The following is a 25,793-nucleotide window of genomic DNA, read 5'->3' as shown; positions in this document are numbered from 1 at the left end:
CAAATAGGAGCAGAGATTTGTGTGTTATAACAATTAATAACCAGTCAACAAAGTACTCGACAAAATAGTAATAAAATAATTTAAACTTATTAGAAGAGATTTCTATTAATTTAACTACCTTAACACAAAGTTAAATAAAGGAGAAGCCACAAAACCTACTATCAACTGGGTTTGGCATACATAGCTTGCAAAGGATGTCATTCTATTTTAGAATGTTATTTTTGAGCACTGGAATTATCCCATTACCCTCGCAAAGCCCAAAATAAAACAAAGTACTCCACATGCCATTTTGAAATTCAATCACATGGCGCGGCTGTCAATGGTAGGGCTTCTAAATTAGTTTACAATTGTATTTTAAATAATGCAAATCTGGAAAAATTTGGGATTTAATCTTTCAGCAAGATCTAGTGCAAAAGCTCACCTTTATTCTTCCTTTGCTTTATGACCCAGAAGTAAAATAATATCCAGCCAACTGCTTTCTCAGCTATAATTAATTCAGAACATGACAGCTTTAGTGACAGAAATCTCTATGCCTGAAAAATTAGCCCAGTGACATTACCCTTTCCTGGCTGGCTGACAAGCAACAGCAAAATTACTGGTGATCGTGAAAGGGCCATCAGATTCACACCCCATGGAACCAATACCACTCAGAGCAGCTGTATCACAGCCATCCAAGGACAGTGAAAATGCTGGTACAGTATGTCAGCTCAAACCAGCTCCCCAGTTCCTCACTACACAGTAAATCTGGAAGCTGATTGTTGGAAACCTTAATGGTTTCGCATCTGGATCACTGCTTGTTGATTCCCATGCTCCTTTTATCACACTGGGCTCTTCCACTCCCTTTAATCTCACTGGAGCGATCAAGGCAGCAGGCTGAGCCTTTATTAGGGTTGGGTGGCTTCTGCTTGTGCTACCATGGAAGCCAAGACTTTCCCCATTAGATGTTGCACAGTGGTCAGGTTTATAAAGATTGAAATGTTGTATGTCATCCACTTATATTAAAAAATGGGGGTCACAGGTAAAGCTTTGTGCATGATAATGGCGTTAGGAGGGAGATAGATCAGCCATGATTGAATGGCGGAGCAGACTTGATGGGTCAAATGGCCTAATTCTACTATTTCTTATGATCTCATGACGTTATTAGCATAAGATTCCCCTGTGGTCCTTGATATCTCAGGTATGTTTTCTGGAAAGCTTGCTAACCCACGCACGTTTCATTGGACATTGGCAGAGGCTTTTCTTTCTGACTACAGGCCACATGTATAGATTGTACTTGTGACCCAAATGTATGCAGTAGCAGCATTTGGAGACTGAATGATGGTGAGCTTTCAACTTTGCTTTCATGCTGTTCAACCACTATCTGACCAGGTTGAACAGAATGGTTATTAGAAGAAGAGCACAAATACAGAGATATGAGAAGAGGAGGGGGAAAGACAAGTTGCATTTATAAGGGACCTTTAAAAAAAAACCTGATACTCAACAAATAGAGACAGATTTGTAAATAGTCACCATACAATGAAGGAAGTAGTAATGAAGGAAGGTGCAAAGATTAGTAAATAGATAAAAAATAAATAGCAGCATCCCAGAGTTATATATTTAATATACAGTGAAGTAGGAGATGAGAGATTAAAGTTGATCTCTTGATTGTTGGGAGGAGTAGTCAGTTTTTTATGAGGTGTAGACAGTTTTATAAAATAAGGACACTTTAGACATGTCTTGAGGAGGGGATGTAACTGAAATGGTTCAATCAGAGGAACACAAGTGGTTATATCTTTTCTGACTGTAGATTGCATCACAAAACCAGTAAAGTTTGGGGAAAAGGAAGCCAGATTCCAGAAGGTTCAGCTGCAGACCAGATGCAGGGGAGGATCAGGGTAGAAATGAGAAGCTGACAGATTACAATCAGGAAATTCATATGGCACAGAAGAAGCCATTGAGTTAGCACCAACTGTTGTCACAAACAGTACTGATCCATGTGGTACATCACTGGTCACAGACTGAATCCAATTTGTCAGCTTGCCTTTGATCCCATATGCTTTAACCTTCTGAAACAGCCCACCACGTAGGACATTGTCAAAAGCCCATGAACACAATGTCCACTGTCCTATACCAATCTTCTCTGTTATCTCCTCAAGGAACTGGACTGAATTGGAGATAGTAATATCCCCACACAATAACATTTTGCCGAAGAGTTTTTTCTCTTATATTTCTTAATAGGTTAAACTTTTGACCTTCCCCCCTCCCCACTGTGTCTTTGAAACAACCACCAATGGAAACAGCTTTCTTCTGTTCAAAATGTCAAACCCCAACAAGAATTTTGGTTTGTGGAGATGGTTTGGCACGGTGGCCAGCGGTAGAGTTGCTGCCTTACAGCGAATGCAGCGCCGGAGACTCAGGTTCGATCCTGACTACGGGCGCCGTCTGTACGGAGTTTGTATGTTCTCCCCGTGACCTGCGTGGGTTTTCTCCGAGATCTTCGGTTTCCTCCCACACTCCAAAGACGTACAGGTATGTAGCTTAATTGGCTGGGCAAATGTAAAAATTGTCCCTAGTGGGTGTAGGATAGTGTTAGTGTGCGGGGATCCATGGGCAGCGCGGGCCCGGTGGGCCAAAGGGCCTATTTCTGCGCTGTATCTCTAAATCTAAAAAAATCTAAAAATCTAAAAAAAGAGAAGTACATACTCATTTCAGTTCCATTATCCATCTGTGAAAATTGCAATGTTATGTTGTAAACCATCTGTGGCGGCTGAAAGAAGCATGAAAACTGCAAGTCTTCATTTTTTTTCATGAAATTTATTTTCAGTCACCATTTTGGAGGGAAATTAACAATTACGAATTAAAAGAAATAAAGCTCCTCTTCCAATCTCACGGAAATATTGTTTATTGTTAAATTTTGCAGCGCTTTATTAAAAGAACATGGATTGCCAATCCACATGAATAATCACAAAAAAATGTAGTTGTTCCAAAGAAAAATCAGAAGTGGCAATGGGAGATTTATGGAAGATTCAGAAATTATGAGGTCAATTTTAATTTAATCCACTGGGCAGAAACGTGACACAGCCACATGCAATATTGATGTTTGACCTAGGTCCTATTTAATTCTACATTTAAATCATAGAGTTAAACATTTGGTGGAATGCAATGCTGGCATTCAATTAACTTGCATGTGGCAGATAATTCTCAGTATTATGGCTTGATATCATCTAAACCCTTTGATAATTATAATTTATAAACCACTTGAGCAAAGGGCGCTGTCTGATGTTAAGAAAAATTCTAAACTGTAAAAGCTCAATGTTAAAACATGAAACATATTAGATGTTACTTTGCTTCATGTAATGCTCAGCTCCTGCAGTTCCCAAAGAAATGTTCTGCTGCCATGATTGCAGAACATTTTCACACATCACTACCCACACACATCAAAAAGATATTCTTCAGCAGTTCTAATTGAAATATGCTGTGACTAACCTTTGGGACTCTTATTGTGCATTTGCTGGTGAGAATCTCCCACAGTTAAAACATCACAAATTTGCTTTGGAATGATATTGAAAATACCACTTAGCCGATACAGGGTTACATAAGGGTTCCACTTCAGAGAACTGCCCGTAAGCTGATTTTTCCGTAAGATAGAAATGTGTTTTCTATATTGACCCATGTCTTATCACTACATACACTTAACTATAATCTTTCATTTCATTGAATAATGACCCTAACATGACCCATAATTAAACTAATGAAATGTATACTGTATCTAGTCATTATTGAATACAATGAATCATTTTGTGATTACTAGCTTGAAAATAGTTTAAAAGCATATGGGTGAATTTTCATAAAGTCAGATATCTGTAAATCAAGTTATTTGTATGCAGTGAATCCCGATGTCATGGTTTTGAAGAAATCTAGGGTCCTTTTGAGATTATGTAACAGCCATGAGAAGCCTAATCTTGTACCCAAATGCTGAGGATTCACTGACATTGACAGCAACATCACAACAAACAAGAGCCTAAGGTCAAATGTGTCACACAAACTAATCCATGCAGTGACAAATTGAAAATAAAGGATATATAGATGTTGGTTTTGACAGTTTGCTACACTTTTGTTTTATTCTTTAGAATCTTTGAAGATGAAGCCACTTTTTTTAATGCTGAGGCTAGACCAATCTGCAAAACTGGAAAATGCACCTATTTTTGTGAGAAAGAGACCAAAAATGCAGGGGAGTGACAGAAATGAGAGAAAAAACCACGGGAGGGAGGATGTATCCACCAGATAAGTACAGTCCAATATATAAGTGTCCTTTAAATATACAGGAGATTGAGCAAAGTCTAGATATTCAAGTTTGGAAGCAAACTTGTGCAGAAGCATAGCATTCTAGACATGTGGACATCAGTTCACTTTAATGATCTCATGTGCTACATCTAAAACTATTAGGAATATAAAATTCCTCCATTACTCAGCTAGCATGAACACTTGCTCAAATGGATGAAATTATATCAATTCTAGAAACACTGTTAACAAGATTTGAACAAATGGAATTAACTGGCTTTCTATTGCTGAAGTCATTTAAGGAAATTAGCCCTAAATTTTTTTTTTTTAATTTGAGAGACATGTAAACAGTGCCCAAGTTTTAAACAACTATAAATTTGCATCGAATTCTAAAGCAAGTTTCTGCAAAGAGATCTCTCTAAGTGCCTTATCTAACAATGTTAGGATTTTAAAATACCACCTGCTACATGGCAGCGGAAGAACTTTCTTACCTTGGGAACTTGGGAAGTGCGCGGTGGTTTCTGAGGTGGTTCTTCATTGGGCCGTTCACCAAGAGAAGCTAAAATTCGCTTTCGATGACCTGGTAAGGTTATTTTCAGAACCTAAAATAACACACAGCTTAATCAGGAAAGTATAAATCATTTATATTTTGCAAGAATGTGTTTATCTCCTTTTACCCAAGGGGCAATTAATCAAGTGAATATCCTTGGGCTTTGAAGATACTTCTCAGAAAAAGTCATTCAAGGACAGTGTGAATGAATGAAGAGGAGGAGGCTCAGGAAAAGCACTCCTTTCCATACGTTACAAAAAAGATTGAAAAATTCATCTGATAAGAATGATTATTCAATAACAATCTGTCATAACCTGCAAGCAGTCTGCTCTTCACAGAATGATATGATCTTGCAGATGTGACAAGTGTATCAGGTTTGCTTGAAGGAAGCAGTAACAGTGCTCAGTTATATACACGATTTTATTCCATAAAAAGAAATCTCCTTATCAGAGATGATTCAATTAGTTTCTGAACAACTATTTTATGCTGGAAGACTACTATAGTCTTCCGTGATCTTATTCAATGCAAAAAAACTGTTCAGTTTAGTTTAGAGATACAGCTTGGAAATAGGCCCTTCAGCCCACTGAGTCCATGCCAAATATTGATCACTCATTCACACTATTAGTAATATCCTTATTTTTACAAATCCATATTTTAAAGTGAAACATGGAGATACCATTAAATTTTGCCCGAATGAAAGGAAGGAGCCATCAGAAGCCAAATGTATACACTATTAGTATTTTTGCTTAATTTCTAATTACATCAGCTTTGAATACTGAATTTATAATAAAATGCAAGCAGTTATTTATAAAACAATTTTTGTGCACATCCCATACTTGAGATGCTACTTCCACTTGTACCCATGTGTGCATTTTAAGTACTGCAAACAGCCAAGTAGTGGACAATCTGAGCCCATTTTTACTTACAGCTAGTCTGAATTAAGTGTTTGAATATATGGCACATCAGGTTTGAACAATTCTGCTCAAATTTTCTCAGATGTCTCTAAATGCTCATCTCTCGTTGCCTTGTCTCGCTGTATAAATCAACTCTGTTGAAGTAACATGGCTCTGTGGTCCAAATAATTTTGCCAACATAATGGATCCAGTTTTCAACAACAATTTCTGCAGTGATCAATGCAGCCAAATAACTTTATTTGGGGCAATAGACAATTTCAAGGCTAGTCTTTTGTGTTAGGTGAGTAAATACAACAGCAGTTTATTTTTAAACCTGACATAAAACATGTTTTTCAGTCTGTTGAACTCCTTCAAAGCGTTGACTTATTTCTTAAATATGCCAAATTGCAAACTAACCTTTGCCAACAAACAGCTTTACTTTGGCACTTACCTTGTGTAGGAGCCATTTATGTTTAATTTAGTTACTGTCATTGTATTATAGTTTAATATTTCTAGTTTCTGTCTTTTTTGCATGCTTGTGGGTGTGATTTGATACGTAATGGGGAGTGTCTACATGGGAGGAGGCTAGCGTAGCGACGGAGATTGTGGGTCAGTTTAGTCTCGGAGGATGGAGAGAATACAGTTTTTTACCACACTCACGTCTGCAACACTCACAACTGTCACACTCGCGCCAGCCACACTCACAAGGACTACACGGTAACGACTACACGATTTTTACTGTATTGTTTGAAGAAGAAACAGTTGATAAGAATGAAAAATTATGAATTACTCTTTTAATTTGTGCTACTTTAATAAAGACCATTTAATCAAGAACCAGCGTTTGAAAGATTCGTTTTTGTTATCTCAGAGTGCGTGCGGTGTGTGTGTAAGCTATGCCTCCATTCCATCCCCGAGGAGTAATGGCTATCAAAGTTGGACTTCTCAAAGAATCAAATGGCTATCAAAGTTGGACTTCTCAATAGAAATTGCCATTACACCTTGAAAGACAATTCTAGAACAGCACTTATTAAAAATCAATGGACATGAGGACATGCTAGTGCAATAATTTAGTTTATATACATGCATTATGATTATTTGTGGGGAAATATTTGCAAGAAGGTCTGAAGGGGACAGTCAAAATATTGAAGATACAAAGCTGCAAAATATTTCTCATGAGCCAATGTTCTCACATTTGCTTTGATTAAACCTGTTATTATTCATTAAACCGATGTGATTATTTGGAATTTATAGCTTAAAAAAACAATAACAAAACAAAAATAAATTAACCAATATTTATTCATTCCATCTAGTACATTCAACCAACTCCTCCTCCATATCATCCTACTTAAACCGTATCCCCAATAGAACTCCCCATTTTTCAGTGATAGCACCATTATTCACTCAGGGTACAATCCCCATCTAACTCCTCCCTCTGTCAAGGACTCTCTCGGTCTCTTAGTATTAGTGGTTTCGTTATCCAGTTGCATTGATCTAACAGTCCACTTTTCTTCCAGTTCGCAACTATTCAACTACCAGCTGCTCTTCTGTTCCAACTTGACATCATCTCCCACAGTACCCAGATAACGAAGACACTCTTCTTCCTTCCAGTCCAACAACATAATTTGGACTCTCCCTTTGGCGTCAAAACAGAGAGCAGTATTTATCCCCTTCTTTTTACTTTCAGTTGAATAATTTACAACCTTCATGAGAAGAAACCAGAAGTGCTGTGGAACTCAGCAGGCTAGGCAGCATCTGTGGAGGGAATGGACAGTATGTTCTGGGTCAGGACCCTTCTTCAGACTGATTGTCTGGTGGGTGGGGGAGAAAGTTAGAAAAGCGAGGTGGGGTTGGAGAAAGCCCGGCAATTGATAGGTTAATACGGTTTAGATGGGGTAGATTGGCAGAAGGGTGGCGTAAATGACAATGGCTAGAAAGAAAATGACAAAAAAGAGAGCAAAATAAGGAGAGAAGAGGAGTGAAATGTTAGGCCAGAAGGATAAAGATAGAAGCGTGCAGAGGGGTAAGAGAGAGGATGACAAGGGAATTAGGGTCTCGGGAATGGGTGACAGTGGGAGAAATGGGTGTGCACCAAAGTGGGGGTGGGGGCACAGGCAATGGGGAGGGGGTTGGGGGTATTAGCCAAGTGGAATCTGAGATGTTGTTTCTCAAATTTGTATGTGGCCTTACTCTGGCAATGGAGGAGGTTAAGGACAGAAAAGTTGGTATGGGAAGGGGAAGGGGAGTTAAAATAGTTAGCAACCGGGAGATCCAGGAGGCTTTGGCAGACACAGAGCAAATTATACAATTGCCTGGTCTACGCTTGGTCTCACCAAGGAAGCCACATTGGCATGATTAAAAGCAATAGATGAGGTTTGAAGATGTGCACATGAACCCTTTTCACCAGGAAGGGTTGATGGGGCTGCTGGATGGGGGTGAGGGTGAAGTGCAGGCACTGGTGTAACATCTCCTGTAGTTGCAGGGGAAAGTGCCCGGGGAAGGGACTGGCTGACGGGGAAGGGATGAGTGAACCGAGGTGTGTGGAGGAAGTGGTCTGTGCAGATAGGGGTGGGGACAGGAAAATGTGAGTGGATTACGTTCAAGGTGGCAGTAATGTCAGAGAATGATGTGCTGGATACGGAGGCTGGTCTATGAAAGGCGAGGACCAGGGGGATCTCTATCCTTATTGTATCTAGGAGGTAGAGATGCGAGAACAGATCTGTGTGACGCAGTGGAGACAGGGGTGATAGATCCATCCATAGTAGCATAACAGCAGAGGGGAAATGGCATTTACTGAAGAAAGAAGACATTTCGGATGCCCTTAAGTAGAATGACTCATGTTGGGAGCACATGCAGTGGAGAAGAAATTAATGGCATCCTGGGAGGAGATGTACTGAAGGTAATTGTGGGAGTCAGTAGGTTTGTAGTAGAAAATAGTCGATAGTCTGTCCCCTATGATGGAGACAGAGAAAATTTTTGAGGGGAAAAGGGGTAGAGAGGGGTCAGAGATAATCCAAGTGAACCTGTGGGCAGAGTGGAGGTTAGTGGGAAAGTTGATAAAAGCAACGGGTTCTGCGTGGGTGCAGAAGGAAACCCTGATGCAGCCGTCGATGTAATGGAGAACAAGATGGGGAAAGGTGGCCAGGATAAGTTTAAAGTAAGGACAGTTCAATATAATCAACAAAATGGCAGGCATAGCTCTCTCTTTCCTGTGCTCCAACCCTGGGTGGATTATACATTTCCCATATTATATTCCACCTGTCAATTTGTTGCCTATTTATTTCCTGCCCTTTGAATCAGCCTCGATACCTGCTAACCTACCCATCTTTACGCTATGAGCAAATAAGGTCACAATATACGGTCTCTTCATCCAAGCCATAATGTTAATTGTAAAGAATACTCCAATACTGATTTCTGTAGCACCCCACTAGGTACTGACTGCCAATCCGAAATAACCCTTTTATCCGATTCTTTCTTTTATGCCAGCCAAACCCCTATACATCCCATTCATATCGTTGCTTTCAAATAAATTCTAGAAATTCAAATATACTAGACAATGGTTTCCCTTTACTCACCTTGCTTGTTGCATCCTTAAAAACAGCAAATTTCTAAAACATGGTTTCTTGCTCTGATTCTGATTGGTTTTCTCCTGAGTAATGGATTCTACCTTTTCCCATGACTGAGGCTCACTGGATATGTTGTAATAGATGCTCAGAGGAAACTTAACTGAAATGTATAAAACTATAAATAGGAACTAGATAATAAAGAAGGAAGAACGTATTTCCATGATTTAAGAGCTCAACCCCAGAGGGTTTTGACTTAAAATGATTGGTAGAAAGACTGAAGGAATGATGAGGAAAAATGTTTTCACCTCAAGAGCGGCAGAGGTCCGACTGATTGTTAAAAATAGTGACAAAGTCAGAAATTCTTTACGATTAAAAGGTATCCAAACGTGGGCTTAAAGAGCTGTGACCTGCAGATCTATTGTTTAAGGACGAGAAAGATCAGATTTAATCAGGAAATCCATTTTCATGAGTCTAGAGACAGGATGGGCTAAAAGTCTTCTGTGGATAATAATTTTCTATGATTCTTTTGATTTCACACTCATTACATTTCCTCAATGCCAGCTTATTTCTGTAAAAACACTGCTTCGATGCAAGTTCTGTTGTTTTAAATGACTACTGTACTAAATACAAACTTATTTCAGGAGCATTTGCACTTAAAAAAGAGAATAACTGTCAGTGAAGAGTGACATACAGGTTGGAAAACAGGAAAAGAATGCAGACTAAAGTCCTAAAATACTGCCTCTGTGAAATGATGATGAACTAAAGAATGCATGAAAGTTCGTTCTGCATTTGTCAATACTTATGAAAAGCTTGGTGTTACGTAATGTAATGGTGTTCATGCTTATCCAGAAGCTTTAGCTGTACTAAGTATATTTTGATTCTAATTGGGGTTCGCTCTGCAGTTCTTGAATTTCGCTTATTTTTTAAGATAATACCTAATACCTGTCCAATTATAGAAATATTTTACAATTATATTCTTGAAGACACTAACAAAATTGGATATGGCAAATCAGAGCATCTGAATGAACATATTATGACATTAATTTGCCTTTATGCTTATGTTTAGAGCTTTCAAAGGCTGCTTTCCAACAAGGGGAATCAGGGCAGAAGCTGTCATTATTAATTAAGTTTAATAAGCTATGGCAATTGACAGAAATTTAATTTCATCCATCATTTTTGGCTAAATGGAACTTAGTGTCAGCAGCAAATGCTTATGTGCACCAGGGAATTTAGCTATCTTTTCCTTTATTACAATAAGGACAACAAGTGAAATTTAATTGGAGTGCACAGACAAATTGAGAGAGATAATAAAAGTGCTGGATGCAGTAATTCATCTACTGCCCATGCCCAATGAGTAAGTGGGCATGGTGCCACAGGGATTGGGGAGAACAGAGGGGCACCGCGAGACAAAGTGAGCAAATGCTAGAGAATGGGATAAGACAGCTGCTGTATGCATGCCAGGGGGAGGGGAAGAAACGAAGCACCCCAGAGAGAGCACGTACCAAGAAATGAGCAAGAGAGGTGTACAGGTGCTGAGACATCAACCAACCCAGGTGTGGGCTGTGATAGTGTCAGCCAGGAAGCGCGTGCGTGATATTGCTCGCCAGGGACTGAGAGACCGTGCATGTTAGAGAAAGTGTGCATGAGTTTCGTCATCAATAAATCTGCCAACTACATTCAATAGAAATATGATAAGCCTAGCTAAGGTGGAATCATAAATGCATATTTTTCAGCAGACATCACATTATAAAAGATTGTATTTGCATAATTGTGTAAAAAGAAACATTTAAAAAAATCATCTAGCTTACATTTATAATTTCTGGTTCCCAAAGATTTTTCACAGAATCCATCGAATTGTAGCCACTGGACAGAAAGTTCTGATTGTAAGCCTGCAGTCCAAGAGATTCCAACCATGCTACAAGTGAAGTATTGCTATTTCCATCAAAACCAAATGGCTTAATCTACAATACAAAAATACAAACTAATAATTAGTACAGTTGATACCAATAAGAACTAACAATGCAGGTTCTTATTCTCATTACTAAGAGTAAAATCACCATAATCTGAGGAAATAATATACTACTCCAAGTCATATTGATTTATTTTCCCCTGAAATCCAGGGATAATGTACACTTCCAAAAATGTGAAAAACATAACCCATGTGAATCTCCAGTGTTTTGCTTTCATAATTTATTCGAAAAGCATATGGGAATCATTTGAAAGCCCTTATTTATTGCCCATTTCCAGCCTTCTTAAACTGCCCTCCCAATATTGCTGGGGAGGGATCACCAGGAATTAAATTAAAGAATGGTGATCTATTTTCAGTTCAATTAGGAGTGGAGTTTGTTAGCATAATTGTATCCATGTGCCTATTGTATACTCATTCATAGTATCTCTGATGTTCCAATATCCTGTGCCATACAATTCATAATTCTCTACACTGGAGAATCTCAGTTGTGGTGCCAATCAATATTTTGTTTGACTAATGAAATGCTTGTACACATGAAATAAATCAACATGTTGAGATTCCAAACTAAATTACTGAGAAATCCAAGCTTTGCTGTTATTATACACATTTAATTCTAAAAAAGAGATCACAAGCACTATTGACAGAACCAATATCTGTGCACTAGGTGCCTTTTTGTGCAACCACAGGATTAGAACATTGGCAAACTTTCCACTGTCTTGCTTGCTGAAATTACCTGACCCTGGGTGATATTTATGGGGATAGTTGGTCAATTGGAAAGAAAAGCAAGTAACTGCACACTTTGAGAATCTGAACAATAAACAGAAAATACTTAGGAGGATGGTAACTTTTTAAAGATATCATATCCAGAATCTGTGACAGATGCAAGAGTTTTAAACAATTAGAAAGGCAGGGAAAAGGGAGAGAGGAGGAAAAATAAAGAGATCTGCTCGGATGGAAGGCACACATAGATTAAATGGCCAAAAGGATGACAGCATCAAGGAAAACGTTACAATGTTGAAATGGAGCTGTTAATTACAACAGCATTATTTCTCTAAAGAAACTAGAGCAGGGATATGAAATTGTTTAATTCATGTCAAGAGGCTGGAATGTGCCAAATACAAAGGTGAGGCATTATTCCTGGTAAAAAATAAAACATTGTTCCCAGAAAAGGACTACAACATTCATTTTCCATTAAGAACTTGACCAGTTGCAGACCAATTTGGCTGAGCTGTCAGATCCCTGAGCAGTTTGATTCGGAAACTTCAGAGGCCGTATTCATGCTTCAATGATCACGATATCTTCCTCATCCTAATGTGGGCTTAAAAGCAAGTAACACGTGGGAAAGTCATTGGAGCATGGCAAAAGAGAAAGTGTAAAACATGGCAGGCTGTAAAGATCATTCTTGTATTTATAACTATGGAAGGTCCAGTGTAGGTGGTGTTATTGATGCATTTAAACTATTGATCTTTTACACTGGAAAATATCATTCAATTTTACAGCACAAATCTCTGACAAGTCTTCCACAAAATTAAAATGATGGATTTAAAAGACAACACCCGGGTTCACACTTAATTGTGCAGGTGTTTACACAGCAACTTCTCTGAAATTAGGATAACCAATGCAAAATTCAGAATTTTAAGCACTTACATCATTCAGCAATTCATGCTTCAATAATTATTTTTTGTTTGTTTAAAAAGCGGCATGCAAAAAGCGAATCCCATCCTTGAAACTGGCCCTGTTCCCAGGCAAGTTCTAACACCTTTTTTTTCCACTCTCAAAAACTGCAAGATAAATGCACGTGTGATAAAAGTAGAGGCACTAATTAAAATAACCTTCTTTTAGATCTCCTTTCCCCGCCTGACCTTTGCATATAACACGAGTTAATGGTACATTTATCTGGAATTTTGACTTGATAAGAAGTTCAGTGATGGGCACATCCACTGAGTTCCAGAAAATAAGTGCACGCTTGTCATTCATTACACTAATGTTAAATTAGAAATTAAAATTAAACTATTACTTTACTGGCTCTCCATTAAAGCCTCTCATATAAATCCAGAATGTTTATAAGGAGCAACAATATGCTGATCAAGCAAGAATGCGTACACTTCAAATTTCAAGTCAGTGATGCAGCTACTTCTAATTCCAGGAATTCTGAGTGTGAACACATTCATGTTTTAGTGCAGCAGGAATATTTTGACATTTAACTTTTGTCACAGTACATTTGTCTATCCCCTGCTATTGAACTCCCCTGCCATCTTTCAGAGACCATGCCTCAAAAAGGCAGCCAGCATCCTCAAGTACCCCTCCCCAACCTGGTCACGCTCTCATTTCACTCCTGTCATCAGGAAGGTGGTACAGAGGTCTAAAAACTGTGAACTCCATCTAAACTAAAAACTGTGTTGATTGCATGTGGAACTTCAGGCTGTGTTTTGTTTTGCACTATATTGGGTGTTTGATTTATTGAACTGTTTATTTGTTTATTATGTTATCTATTGAGGACTGTGTTTACAAACCTTGTTGTGCTGCTGCAGTGAAGAATTTCATTGTTTTGTTTCGGTGCATATGACAATCACACTCTTGACTAAAGTCAAATAAATCAATGCATTTATTGTTGCCTAAACCAAAACAAAATTTAATAAAATCTAATGCTCCATGAAGCACCTTTGTACAAATAGGCAGGAAAATTCAATAAGATAGCATGCTGTGGTAATTCCATTGCCTTGGCTGTAAGTATGGGGGAATAATACGGCTCAAATTATAACCTTAAGCATAAAATTATCCGCATTATTTAAACAATATTCCAGATGCATAGCAATGTTAGAATTCAACCTATCCAAGAGAATGCAATAATGCAAAACTCATTAAATGAATTGTGTTTTAAGAAGGGTTTCAACACAAAACGTTACGTATTCCATTTCTTCAGAGATGCTGCCTGTTGTTGAGACACATTTTGCGTCTATCTTCAGTAACCAGCATCTGCAGTCCCTCCTGCACAGAGTATATCAGAGGACAGATATGCCAAAGAAAATGTCTCATCCTCTTTCAAACAGGTTTGTCAACCTCAACTAGTCATAAGTCTTACGTAATACTCTCTCTACCTGTCTGAACAATAGGAACAAATGTTCCCAATGGTCACAAAACTTAATATCAATATGAATTTGATATACAGACTAATAGTTTGCTTCTGATAAATATTTTAATAAACTTCCAAATTAGATAGCATCTTATTAATGATCTATTCCAGTGCCACTTTAAAGTTAACCAGTAATTGATAGATTTGGATGTGATCATTCAGTGTCCCCACGTCACCGGTTTTACTTTTAAAAAATCATTATTCCGAAAGAGTCACAAAGGGAATAAAACCATTAATGGCTATCTAACAGTACAATGGAAATTAATTCACCTCTTTTCAAAGAATCAACAACCTTCACAAGGATTTATTTCTCAAAACAGTTTTTCTTGGATGAGAGGCAAGAATTTATATGACGTGAATTGACGTGTTTTGAGAAATGCAAAGTTGTATATGTGCCCAGTTCTATGCTCTGGATCTGTTTACATCAAAGTCATTTGGAACTTTAATTACTTAGAACTAAAGTCACCCTGCAAGAATTTCTCCAAGGAAAATAACATGTTCTTCTCTTCCACCTAAGAACAACTGAGCCCGAAGTCATGAAATCAACTTGGTCAGTCTCTTCCGAAGTTTTTGAAGATGAAGCTCCATAATCCAGTCGCCTCACTGGTCTGTATAATGTCAGCATTCCCATTCCTCTGTGCAGGCCAATGTCATTAGAACTTAATAATTCTAACACATTATTCTCCAGATGCAATCGAACTATGTCTATTTCTCTTTATATACTTTAAAAAAAAGCTTTTCTTATCCATTACTACATTATTCTATTATCCCTGGTCCACTCATCCCTTCCCACCCAAACCACCCCCTCCCCAGGTGCTTTCCCCAGTGACCACAGGAAATGCAACACCTGTCCCTTTACCTCCCCCCTTAACTCCATCCAAGGACCCAAACAGTCTTTCCAGGTGAGGCAGAGGTTCACCTGCACCTCCTCCAACCTCATCTACCGTATCTGCTGTTCCAGGTGTCAATTTCTCTACATCGGCGAGACCAAGCGCAGGCTCAGCGATCATTTCTCTCAACACCTCCGCTCAGTCTGTCTTAACCTACCTGATCTCCCGGTGGCTCAGCACTTCAACTCCCCATTCCATTCCCAATCTGACCTTTCTGTCCTGGGCCTCCTCCATTGTCAAAGTGAGGCCCAGCGCAAATTGGAGGAACAGCACTTTATATTTAGCTTGGGTAGTTTACACCCCAGCGGTATGAACATTGACTTCTCTAGCTTCAGATAGTCCCTGCTTTCCCTCTCTATCCCCTCCCCCTTCCCAGCTCTCCCACTAGTCTTCCTGTCTCCGACTACATTCACTCTTTGTCCCGCCCCCTCCCCCAACATCAGTCTGAAGAAGGGTCTCGACCTGAAACGTCACCCATTCCTTCTCTCCCGAGATGCTGCCTGACCCGCTGAGTTACTCCAGCATTTTGTGTCTAACTACATTATTCTACATAAAATCATACAGCATGGAAACAAGGCCTTTAGACTAACTTGTCCATGCCAACCAGATGCCCCATCTAAGCTAGTTCTATTTGCTCATGTTTGGCCCGTAACCCTTTAAACCTTTCCTATCCACGTACCTCTCCAAGTGTCTTTCAAATGCTGTTAAAGTATCTGCTTCAACTCCTCCTCTGGCAGCTCATTCCATGCATCAACCACAGTCTGAGTGCAAAATGTTGTCCTCGAGGTTTATATTAAACCTTGACCCTCTCACCTTGTACACATGTTCTCTTGTTTTTTATTCTCTTACCCCAGGTAAGACTCTGTGCATTCACCCTATCTATTTCCTTCATGATTTTATGCATCTCAAAACGATCACCCCACTGCCTCCTGAGCTCCAAGGAATAAAGTCCAAGCCTCTCAAACCTCTCCCTATAACTCAAACCCCTCAAGTTCTGGCAAAACCATCGTAAATTTTCTCTGAACTCTTTCCAGCTTATTGACATTCTTCCTGTAGCAAAGTTTATCCCATTGTGTTTAGTTTTCTCTCTATATTCTTTTGCATTTTCTTATTTACACTATTAATAACAACGAATTAATCCATTTTGTGGCGTCTTCCAAGAACACATGTATACCCTAGCCATATCTGGCATAAAAGTAATTCTTCCAAAAACTATTTTTTCTTTATGATGCGCGAAACAGAGTGCACTCATGTATTCAAAATAGTTGTGATTCAGTTATGCATATTTGTTCAATGTGATACTTTTAAAAATTACATTAGTTACAATGAAGATAATGAACAAAAATAAACCATTCTGACAAATTCTTCATAAATTGAAATACATTTCCATGAAGCTATCTTATTCTATGAAGTAAACTAATGTTCAATAATATCCATATGCTTCTGTCGCAGTTGAAATATTGTTATTCCTTATTAATTTCTAAATTCTCACTTCATTTAAAATGTATGACTACCTTTCACTTGCTGGTATACAAAACACTATCAGAAGTTTTACCTTTGGAAGAGAACGTGCAGCTTGAAGAATTTTTCGTCGATGCCCTGCTTCATGAATTCCAAGTTCTCTCAAATCCTGCTCTTCCATTACTTTCGACCCCTGGGAAAGAGAATTGGAAGAGCTCAATAGCGCACAACCAGAGTATTCAAAGTCATGATCTCTTGCAAGTAGCTCACAAATAATGAACAGATTTTTAAGATATCAGAGGAATCTGTTTTAACATAATATTGCATGATATTAAGACTACAACTTTAAAGCCTGACAAGATTTGTCTTAGCCCTTTGATCACACAAACGTGTACATCATTCACATTTATGCTGTAATCACAGAAGCCATTTTCTGCATGCTTAGTGTTGTGCACCAATGGCTTATCTTTAAAGCCAGCTGGTTCAGGTAGATCTTCTCTATTATTTTGACACCTTCCATACAGAACAACTAATGGCTGTTACTGAATTACTAAAGATACTCCTGTCATTCAAAAGGTTCTGATGCCATGAAGTGCCACATCACAACAGGAATGCACATTTAGATAAAATCGTGGAAGCCAGCCAGCGACTTATATTCTCTAGTTATAAAATTGTGAATTTTATTATGGCAGAAAGAACTTTATATCGGACTTCATCATGCATGATAACACGTAACAACACTGGTTTTCTTTTCTCATCTCCAAGGAAATATTAATTAAGTGCAAGCTTTTGCAGAGAAAAGATGAAAGAAAAGGTGTAACTGCATCCAGAATTTTCCACTAAGTCACATGCAGCAGCAACAGTCTAGTTTAGTTCCATAGTAAATTGTGGTAAGAGAGCAGTGAGAATTTAATTATAAAATTAGTTGCAACTAATATTCAAGCTCTCTTTTAAATTGTAATCAACACGTGGAATAAACAACTCGACAGATTAATGAATAAATGACAATTTCTAATGCTGCTATGCGTTAGGAACCACAGATGGATAAATTGAGCAGAATAATTTTGTGATTATGATTAGCAGAAAATACGAGCAACACCAATTTAAAAGTGCAGACATAATATAGGTTTAAGAAAATGAGTTGTACTGCTTTTTTAAAACACCAACTTGGTAAACTGTGCATGTATATAGTGTGATACAATTTAAATATCTTACATTCATAAATTGATTATAATTGTTTGAGACTGCACATTTTGGAGACATCCTCTTATTATAACTTACTTGCCTTTCCTACAAAAACAGCATTTGCTAATTAATTCTATTCAAAACAAAATCAGCATGTGAAGACACAGGACACAAATGCTAATTAAGCGTCAATTCTTTGAACACTTTCTCAAATGCACTTGATTGTAATTCTAAATCTATGCCGCATGGTACACCAAAATAACAATTATTCTTCCAGCTTACACTTAAACGGATCCATCACAATGCTGACCATCACAAATATTCCATGATCACAAGTGTGCCTAGCCGAAGTTGCAATAAAACTTTTAAGGCCTTTTTTTAAACTACCGCTATTTATGTTGTCACTGTGTACAAAGATATGATAATAAAATACGTGCATATACTTTGCATAAAGGGAACATTCCCTTATTAGTCATAAGCATCACATTTTCTCAATTCTCTGCAAGGTAAGCACAACTGCAGAAGACTTGGCTCCTCATCAGCCTGCAGAGCAGCCTGTCAGCCTAGCTGTTAATTAAAATAATCTAAATGGCTATTCTTACTCCCCCACATTTCCTAGCGATCCCAAGAAATTTGCACAATTTCAGCAGAAATACACCTCAAGGGTTGTAGCGACTACAATAATTAAAATAGAATCTTTACTAGATCATATCGGAGGACTATACACAATTTTAGTCGCATGGAACATAGAGTACGACTCAAGAACAGGCCCTTTGGCTCACAAGTAGTATAAGAAAATAACTGCAGATGCTGGTACAAATCGATTTATTCACAAAATGCTGGAGTAACTCAGCAGGTCAGGCAGCATCTCAGGAGAGCAGGAATGGGTGACGTTTCGGGTCGAGACCCTTCTTCAGACAGGCACTTTGGCTCACAATGTCTGTGCCGAACATGATGCCAAGACCAACTCTTAGTTACCTACAAATAATCCATATGCCTATCCAAAAATCTCTCGAATGCCACATATCCGCCTCATCCGCCTCACCCCCCCCCCCCCCCCCCCAGCCAGAAGTGCATTCCAGGCACTCACCATCCTCTGTGCATAAACGTTGCCAGGCACATCTCCTTTAAACGTTACCCCTCTCACTTAAAGCTATGCCCTCTAGAATTTGCTTTTTCCAACCTGGAAAAAAGATTTTAACAATTTATCCCATCTATGCCTTTCATAGTTTTAGAAACTTCCAACCTCAAGCGTTCCCAAAATAACAATCCAAGGCTGCCCAGTCGCTCCCTGTAGCTAATACACTATAATCCAGGTGTCATTCTGGTAAACCTCCTCTGCCCCCTTTCCAAAGCCTCCACATCCTTCTCGTAATGGAGTGACCAAAGCTGCAGGCATTACTCCAAATGCGGCCTAACCAAAGTGCTATGAAGCTGCAATGACTTCCTGACTCTTCTACTCAATGTCCCAACCTATGAAAGCAAGCATATCATACGCCTTCTTGACCACTCTGTCTACTTGTGTTGCTACTTAAAGGGAGTTATGGACTTGGACCCTAAGATCCCTCTGAACATTAATTGTATATTTTCCTTATATTTGACCTCCCATAATGCAATATCTCACACTTGCTTGCATGAAGCTCAATCTACTATTTCTCCACCCATTTCTGTAGCCGATCTATATCCTGCTGTATTCTTTGGCAGCCTTCCTCACAGTCCACGATCTTAGCAATCTTGGTGTCATCTGCAGACTTACTAACTAACTGTCTACATTTACATCCAAGTCATTTATTTATATCACAAACAGCAGAGGCCCCATCACAGATTCCTGCAGAACCCCACTTGTTACAGACCTCTAGTCTCGAATATTGTCCTTCGATTACAACTCTGTCTTCCATCACTAAGCCAGTTCTGAATTCATACAGCCAAGTCACTGTTAATTCAGTTCATCCTCACCTTCTAGATCAGACTACCATGGAGGAATTTATCACATTCCCAACTAAAATCCACATCAAATCGACAACATCTAACATCCAACCCTCACTGATCATCTTCGTCACCTCCTCAAAAAACTCCATTGAGTTCGTAAGACACAACCTGCTGCATACAAAGCCAGGCTGACTGTCTCTAATTAACCCCATCTCTTCTAAATGGGAGTATATCCCATCGCACAGAATCTTCCCCAATCGCTTCCCCACCACTGACAAGAAGCTCATTGTCTGTCTATAATTCCCCTAGATTCTCTCTACTTCCCTTCTTAAATAAAGGAACAACATTAGCTACTCTCCAGTCCTCTGGGACCTTGCCTGCAGCTAGATAATATATAAAGATCTTCATCAAGGCTCCTGCAATCTCCTCTCTTGACTCTCTCAATAACCTGGGATAAATCCCATCAGGTACTGGGAATTTATTTCCCTTAATGCTCTTCAAGAACCCCAATACCACCTCCTCCCTTAATCTCAAGCTGTCCTTGCATATTAATATCCTCCACACTGTTCTCACCTGCCCTTCTCTTTGGTGAAAAAAGTTGTCAAGTACTTGTTTAGTCCCTCACGGCATCCCCAGACTCCAACCACTAATTCCCGCCTTTATCCTTGTGTGGTCCGACCTGTTTATCCTCTTGTCTTTAATGGAAGTATATGAAGCTTTGGAATTTTTCTTACTCTGACTCACCAAAGCCATTTTGTGGCCCCTTCTTGTCTTTTTATTTGCCCACGATTTCTTTCCTCCTTTCTTTATATTCATCAAACACCCTTGCTGATTCCATCCTCTTAAACCCTGCATGCACTTCCTTTTTCCTTTTGAATATATTTACAACCTCTTTGTTCATCCAACGTTCCCTTACGTTCTCATTTTACTTTTTTAATCTGAAGAAGGGTCCCGACCCCAAACGTCACCCATGCTTTTTCTCCAGAAATGCTGCTTGACCCGCTGAATTTTTCCAGCACTTTGTGTCCATTTTGTAGTATAAACCAGCATCTGCAGTTCTTTGTTTCTACTGAAGGAGGTTAGTTAGCACATTATGTTGACAAATTTCATTCTGTTAACATGTTGTTCCCAGTGGCGTGCAACAATGTTAAAACGCTTCAGAGATGTTCTAAGACTCATTTTATGAATACTTCACATCAAGTGCAAGATAAGATTTGAGACACAGATTCTGTTCCAGACAAACCTAAATTATTTTGCTAAAAGAATCATAGCTTAGTTGAGCAAGACATGTCAGAAGTATGACTGATGACATAATGCCAAAGCAGCTATTTTTGGGGGAATTGACCGAGGGCAAACGATCATGTGGTGGACAGAAAAGGAGATTTATAACGGGTAAAATACTGGCGGCTAACCAGAAGTAAACAGTGTCATACTATTGTCTGCAGATGGAGTAAGAATGGATGAGAATTTGGTTGCTTAGATAGCTCAGACCAGAATGTATTTTGTGTCGCAACAGTATTTTGGGAATGGAAAACAGCAGCTCTCAGTTTTGGTGGGAATTAGTTGTTTTGATGCACTTTATTTAAATCATGAATAGGAAAGCAAAAGAAAGATTGGAAAATGATGGGATATAGGGAGAGGGATAAACAATGCAGACATTTCTACAAATATCCAAAAGGTTTCAAACACTTGCAAAATTAAAATTTCAGGCCTAACTTCTGAACTCCACCCCATAACCTGAAACACCAGGTGGCGCCACCAGTAGTGGCTGCCTCGCCAACAGTCTGTCTGTCCTTTCTTCTTTTTGTTATTTTTAGTATGTGTTAAGAAGTCTGTTTTAGTGTTCTTTGGCTTGTTTTATGTGGGGAGTGGGGTTGGGGGAAACTTCAATCTCCTCTCTCGACGGAGAGGCGATTTTTTTCCATATCGTATCTCCGCCCCATTGCGGCCTAACATCGTGGAGTTGGCGGCCTTTTCTGGAGACTGACGGGCATTCCAAGCCGCGGGAGTCTGCGAGACTTTAACATCGCGGAGCTTGCGATCCCTTTGCCGGGGCTCAAAGATCCAACCTGTGGACTTTAACATCATGAAGTCCGTATTTCTGGTAAGAAGAGGCCGACTCGGGAGCTCCATGTCACGGAGAGAGTTTCAACCGCCCGGGAGTTTCGTTCACCCCGATGGGGGCTTCGATCGTTGGCTGCAGGGGGCTTTGACTGCCCCGGCCACGGGAGAACAAAGCGGAAGACTGAACTTTACTGCCTTCCATCACAGTGAGAAATGTGGAATCCATTGCGATGGATGTTTATGTTAACTTTTATGTGGTTGCTTTTATTCAGTGCGTCAGGAGCAGGCAGAAACAATGGGTCTGCCAGGGCAGTTCTGTTTACTGAGTATTGGTGTTTGAGGGACAAACAGATATCAGGTGGATGTTCCAATGGACTGAATCATGAACAAATGGACGTTCCCTTAAAATTACCTTCAGACATGAAAATGAATTTATTTTGTGAATAATGAGGAGAAATGAATGTTTTCTAAATAACAGAAATATTAGATTTTCATTTTTTCCAGGAACAGACCATTCCCATTTCTGTTAATAACTCTCAGAATCTACTTTGCTTCAATGGGAGCATGAAAACCATCTATATATTAAAACTCTCGTTTGTTTGTTTGTTTGTTCCTGAACTGTAGCCAAAACGATACACAATAGCGCGACAATTTTAGGCCCACCTTACTCACCGTCATCCCTTTGGTGCTAATGGAAGAAGTTTAATTGAAATCGGTGTTATATTCTTAGTTATTCACATTTTTAAGTTTAAATCTATCTCCTGGGGGGGAGGGAGGGGAAGGGGAAGGGAGAGAGGGGAGGGGGAGAGAGGGGAAGAGGGAGGGGGAAAGGAGAGGGTGCTGCACCAATGCAGGAGAGGTTTGGGCCCAATGGGTCCACTTGGTCTAGTACCCTTTAGATTCGGGTCTGAAGAAGGGTTTCAACCTGAAAAGTCACCCATTCCTTCTCTCCAGAGATGCTGCCTATCCCATTGAGTTATTCCAGCATTTTGCATCTATCTTCCCTTCAGATTCAATCCTATATCAGCTATATTGGCTGATGAGCCAAAACATTATGACCACCTGCCTAATATGCTGTTGGTCCTCCGTGTGCCGCCAAAACAGCGCCGACCCACCGAGGCATGGACTCTACAAGACCCCTGAAGGTGTCCCATGGTATCTGGCACCAAAACATTAGCAGCAGATCCTTCAAGTTCTGTAAGTTACGAGATGGAGCCGCTGTAGATCAGACTTGTCGATTGAGCACATCCCACAGATGCTCAATCGGATTGAGATCTGGAGAATTTGGAGGCCAGGGCAACACCATGAACACTTCATCATGTTCCTCAAACCATTCCCAAACAATGTGTGCATAGTGGCAGGGCGCATTATCCTGCTGAAAGCGGCCACTGCCATCGGGGAATTCCATTGCCATGAAGGGGTGTACCTGGTCTGCAACAATGTTTAGGTAGGTGACGCGTGTCAAATTGACTTCCACATCCGGTCCCAGGGTTTCCCAGCAGAACATAGCCCAGAGCATCACACTCCCTCCACTGGCTTGTCGTCCTCCCACAGTGCATCCTGGTGTCACCACTTCCCCAGTTAAACGGAGCACACGAACACGGCCATCCACTGTGTGACACATTCCTCCCGTGGCCACCATTATTCACTTCACCTGTCCGTGGTCATAATGTTTTGGCTCATCGGTGTATATTGAATGTGACAGTGCCATGTTAGCTACCATGATAAATATATTTTATAAGCCATGCTGTTAGAAAAGCCGCAGCAAATCCTATTGGGCCACAATTGGAATCAGACTGATGGAAAATAGATTTCTGTGTTTCATTTGTTGGAAAGGCATGAAAGAATTTTATTACCTTAGAATTACATTTAAGTCATGAATAGCCATTGTAAAAATAATTTTAATCAGCCATGCTTCTTGTCTGTAGTCTCGTAACTTCATGTATGGATTAGTACTGTATTCTATTGTTAGTCTAATTAATTTTACTTATGCCTCTGTGTTTACAGTAACAAATAAGCAATTTAAAGACATTGCTCATGAAAAACAAATATGTATTAGTGAAGGGAATGATTATCTGACACTGTAAAATCTTTGGAATATCTTTCAGAGTATTGTGCCAAAACTGCCATCAAGCAACTAAAATAGATATGGTTGTAATACCCTCGAGTGAAAATAACATGTAAATCGATCGGACATAATAGGTTCTTTATCACAAAAGATGTGCTGTAAGATTAAATATTAATTGATGCATAAAAGTTTCCGTTTAGAAGTGAATAGAGCTTCAAACTTGAATTGTACTGCATGAAATTTAGCAAAGGAATAAGCATTAAAACTTTGCGAAACCTCAAACAGAAGGATACATACACAAGCTAAGTCTGTAAAATAAACTACAATGTTCAATCAGTAAATCTTAAAAGGTGTACTTCCTTCCGTCTTGGGTTGATTCTGCTATACCCTGAGGCCTTCTTTAATTAAAGTAGACGTGTGCAAAGTTCATTCTCAATTTCTATTTCTTTGATAATCAACTTGCCAAGATTACTGATTGAACAACTGCAAATCTTCTTCTTAGTCAACCCCCCGGGATAGAGAATATCTTGTTTCTATGCTAGTCCTGTGAACGTTGAGGAGGTTGAAAAACATGGAACCAGCGGTTACAACCACAGATGAGGCAGGAAGTCCCTGATTGGACATGTGATGGGGTAGTTGGTGAGGTGATGCATCCATTCCGCCGTTTTTGCTAGGATTCCATGTGCTCCTGATTAGAGGTTCTTCTTCTTATCCACTTTGAGCAGTCATAGAGCAGAAACTCTCAGGAGCCAATATGGGTGTTGCAATTTTTGCAAGGAAGTGTTAAGAATATCCTTGCACCTTTTCCTCTCTTCACCTACACTTTTTTAGAGGTCTGGTGTAGGCAGAAATGGTGCAAGTGGTATCTCTCTTTCGTGCCTTGAGGTTCCTATTTATCCGTGCAAGGTCTCAGAGGAATATTGGAGGGCAGACATCTTGCTGCATTTGCACTGTGGTTTGAAGTCATTATCTTCAAACACTCTTTCTTTACAATGGCTAATTTCATAATTTGGAGCTTGGCCTCCAAAGTGTCAATTTGACCAAGGTGGGGGGTCACATGAAGCACCGTTGGTTATAAAGATTACCATTGATCCTGTAGCCAATTCCATTGTGGCAGAAAGTTTGTTGGAGGTACACTATGGCAAGCAAGGTAGAAAAATGGCCAAGTGATTATGCAGACTTGCTTTACACTAAGATTGCCTTTTCTGCGGACATGGTGGCTAGGCTCATGGCTTGCATGCATTCATGAAAGTAAATGTAAGATAAGATTTGTACAGGCAGCTGAATCAGAGAAGGGTGCTCCAATTTCTCTCTCAGTTGAGGTACTCTGTGAGGGCAAAAAACCATGTTATGGATCAATATTCTTCCCTGCATTTCTCTGAGAATTGTCAACATCACTCTGTCTTTGCTGAATATTATGCTCAATTTGCATGAGACAGAAGGAATCTGCACTGCAGTGTTGGGTAGGCGAGGAGGGGACAGTGGAGTAAAACCCTAGTGTTGACCTTTCTTTGTGACAGACAAAAAGAGAGGCATCTCTCCAGTTACTGCAATCAGATGTGTGCCCCTTTGTTAACTCAGATTCCCTGACATTTCCTCCTCTTCCCGTATGTGAACTGACCATGTATGTAGTAACCAGGTCCAGTGCGCCAACTAGAATGAGACCAAGTGTACCTCCGGAACACAATGGGGAATAGAGCCAAGTGTGCTCTTTGAGCCCAGCTATTAAAGAGGGAGGTGGAACACGGACACATCCAAAGTTGGAGACTAGTATGTGGCTGGGAACACGAGCAAGTGGATCTAGAGAGGGAGAATTTTGGAAGTCGGA

General features: G+C 39.6%; 1 protein-coding gene across 12 annotated transcripts in view; it reads right to left on the bottom strand.

Moving 5' to 3' along the window:
* Positions 1-25,793, bottom strand: part of LOC144605409 (ankyrin repeat and SAM domain-containing protein 1A-like) — a 212,225-nt gene that overhangs the window by 29,780 nt on the left and 156,652 nt on the right. For all 12 annotated transcript variants that reach the window (XM_078420614.1, XM_078420618.1, XM_078420617.1 and 9 more), the window contains 3 exons: positions 16,814-16,912; positions 11,075-11,227; positions 4,752-4,862 (listed from right to left, as the gene is read on the bottom strand). In XM_078420614.1, coding sequence (XP_078276740.1) covers positions 4,752-4,862; positions 11,075-11,227; positions 16,814-16,912 — 363 coding nt within the window. The remainder of the gene's footprint in view (positions 1-4,751; positions 4,863-11,074; positions 11,228-16,813; positions 16,913-25,793) is intronic.

The sequence above is a fragment of the Rhinoraja longicauda genome, chromosome 24, assembly GCF_053455715.1.
Source record: "Rhinoraja longicauda isolate Sanriku21f chromosome 24, sRhiLon1.1, whole genome shotgun sequence".
In the NCBI taxonomy this organism is placed as follows: Eukaryota; Metazoa; Chordata; class Chondrichthyes; order Rajiformes; family Arhynchobatidae; genus Rhinoraja; species Rhinoraja longicauda.
The sequence above is the reverse complement of the archived record's forward strand: the minus strand, read 5'-3'. Positions and strand labels throughout refer to the sequence as shown.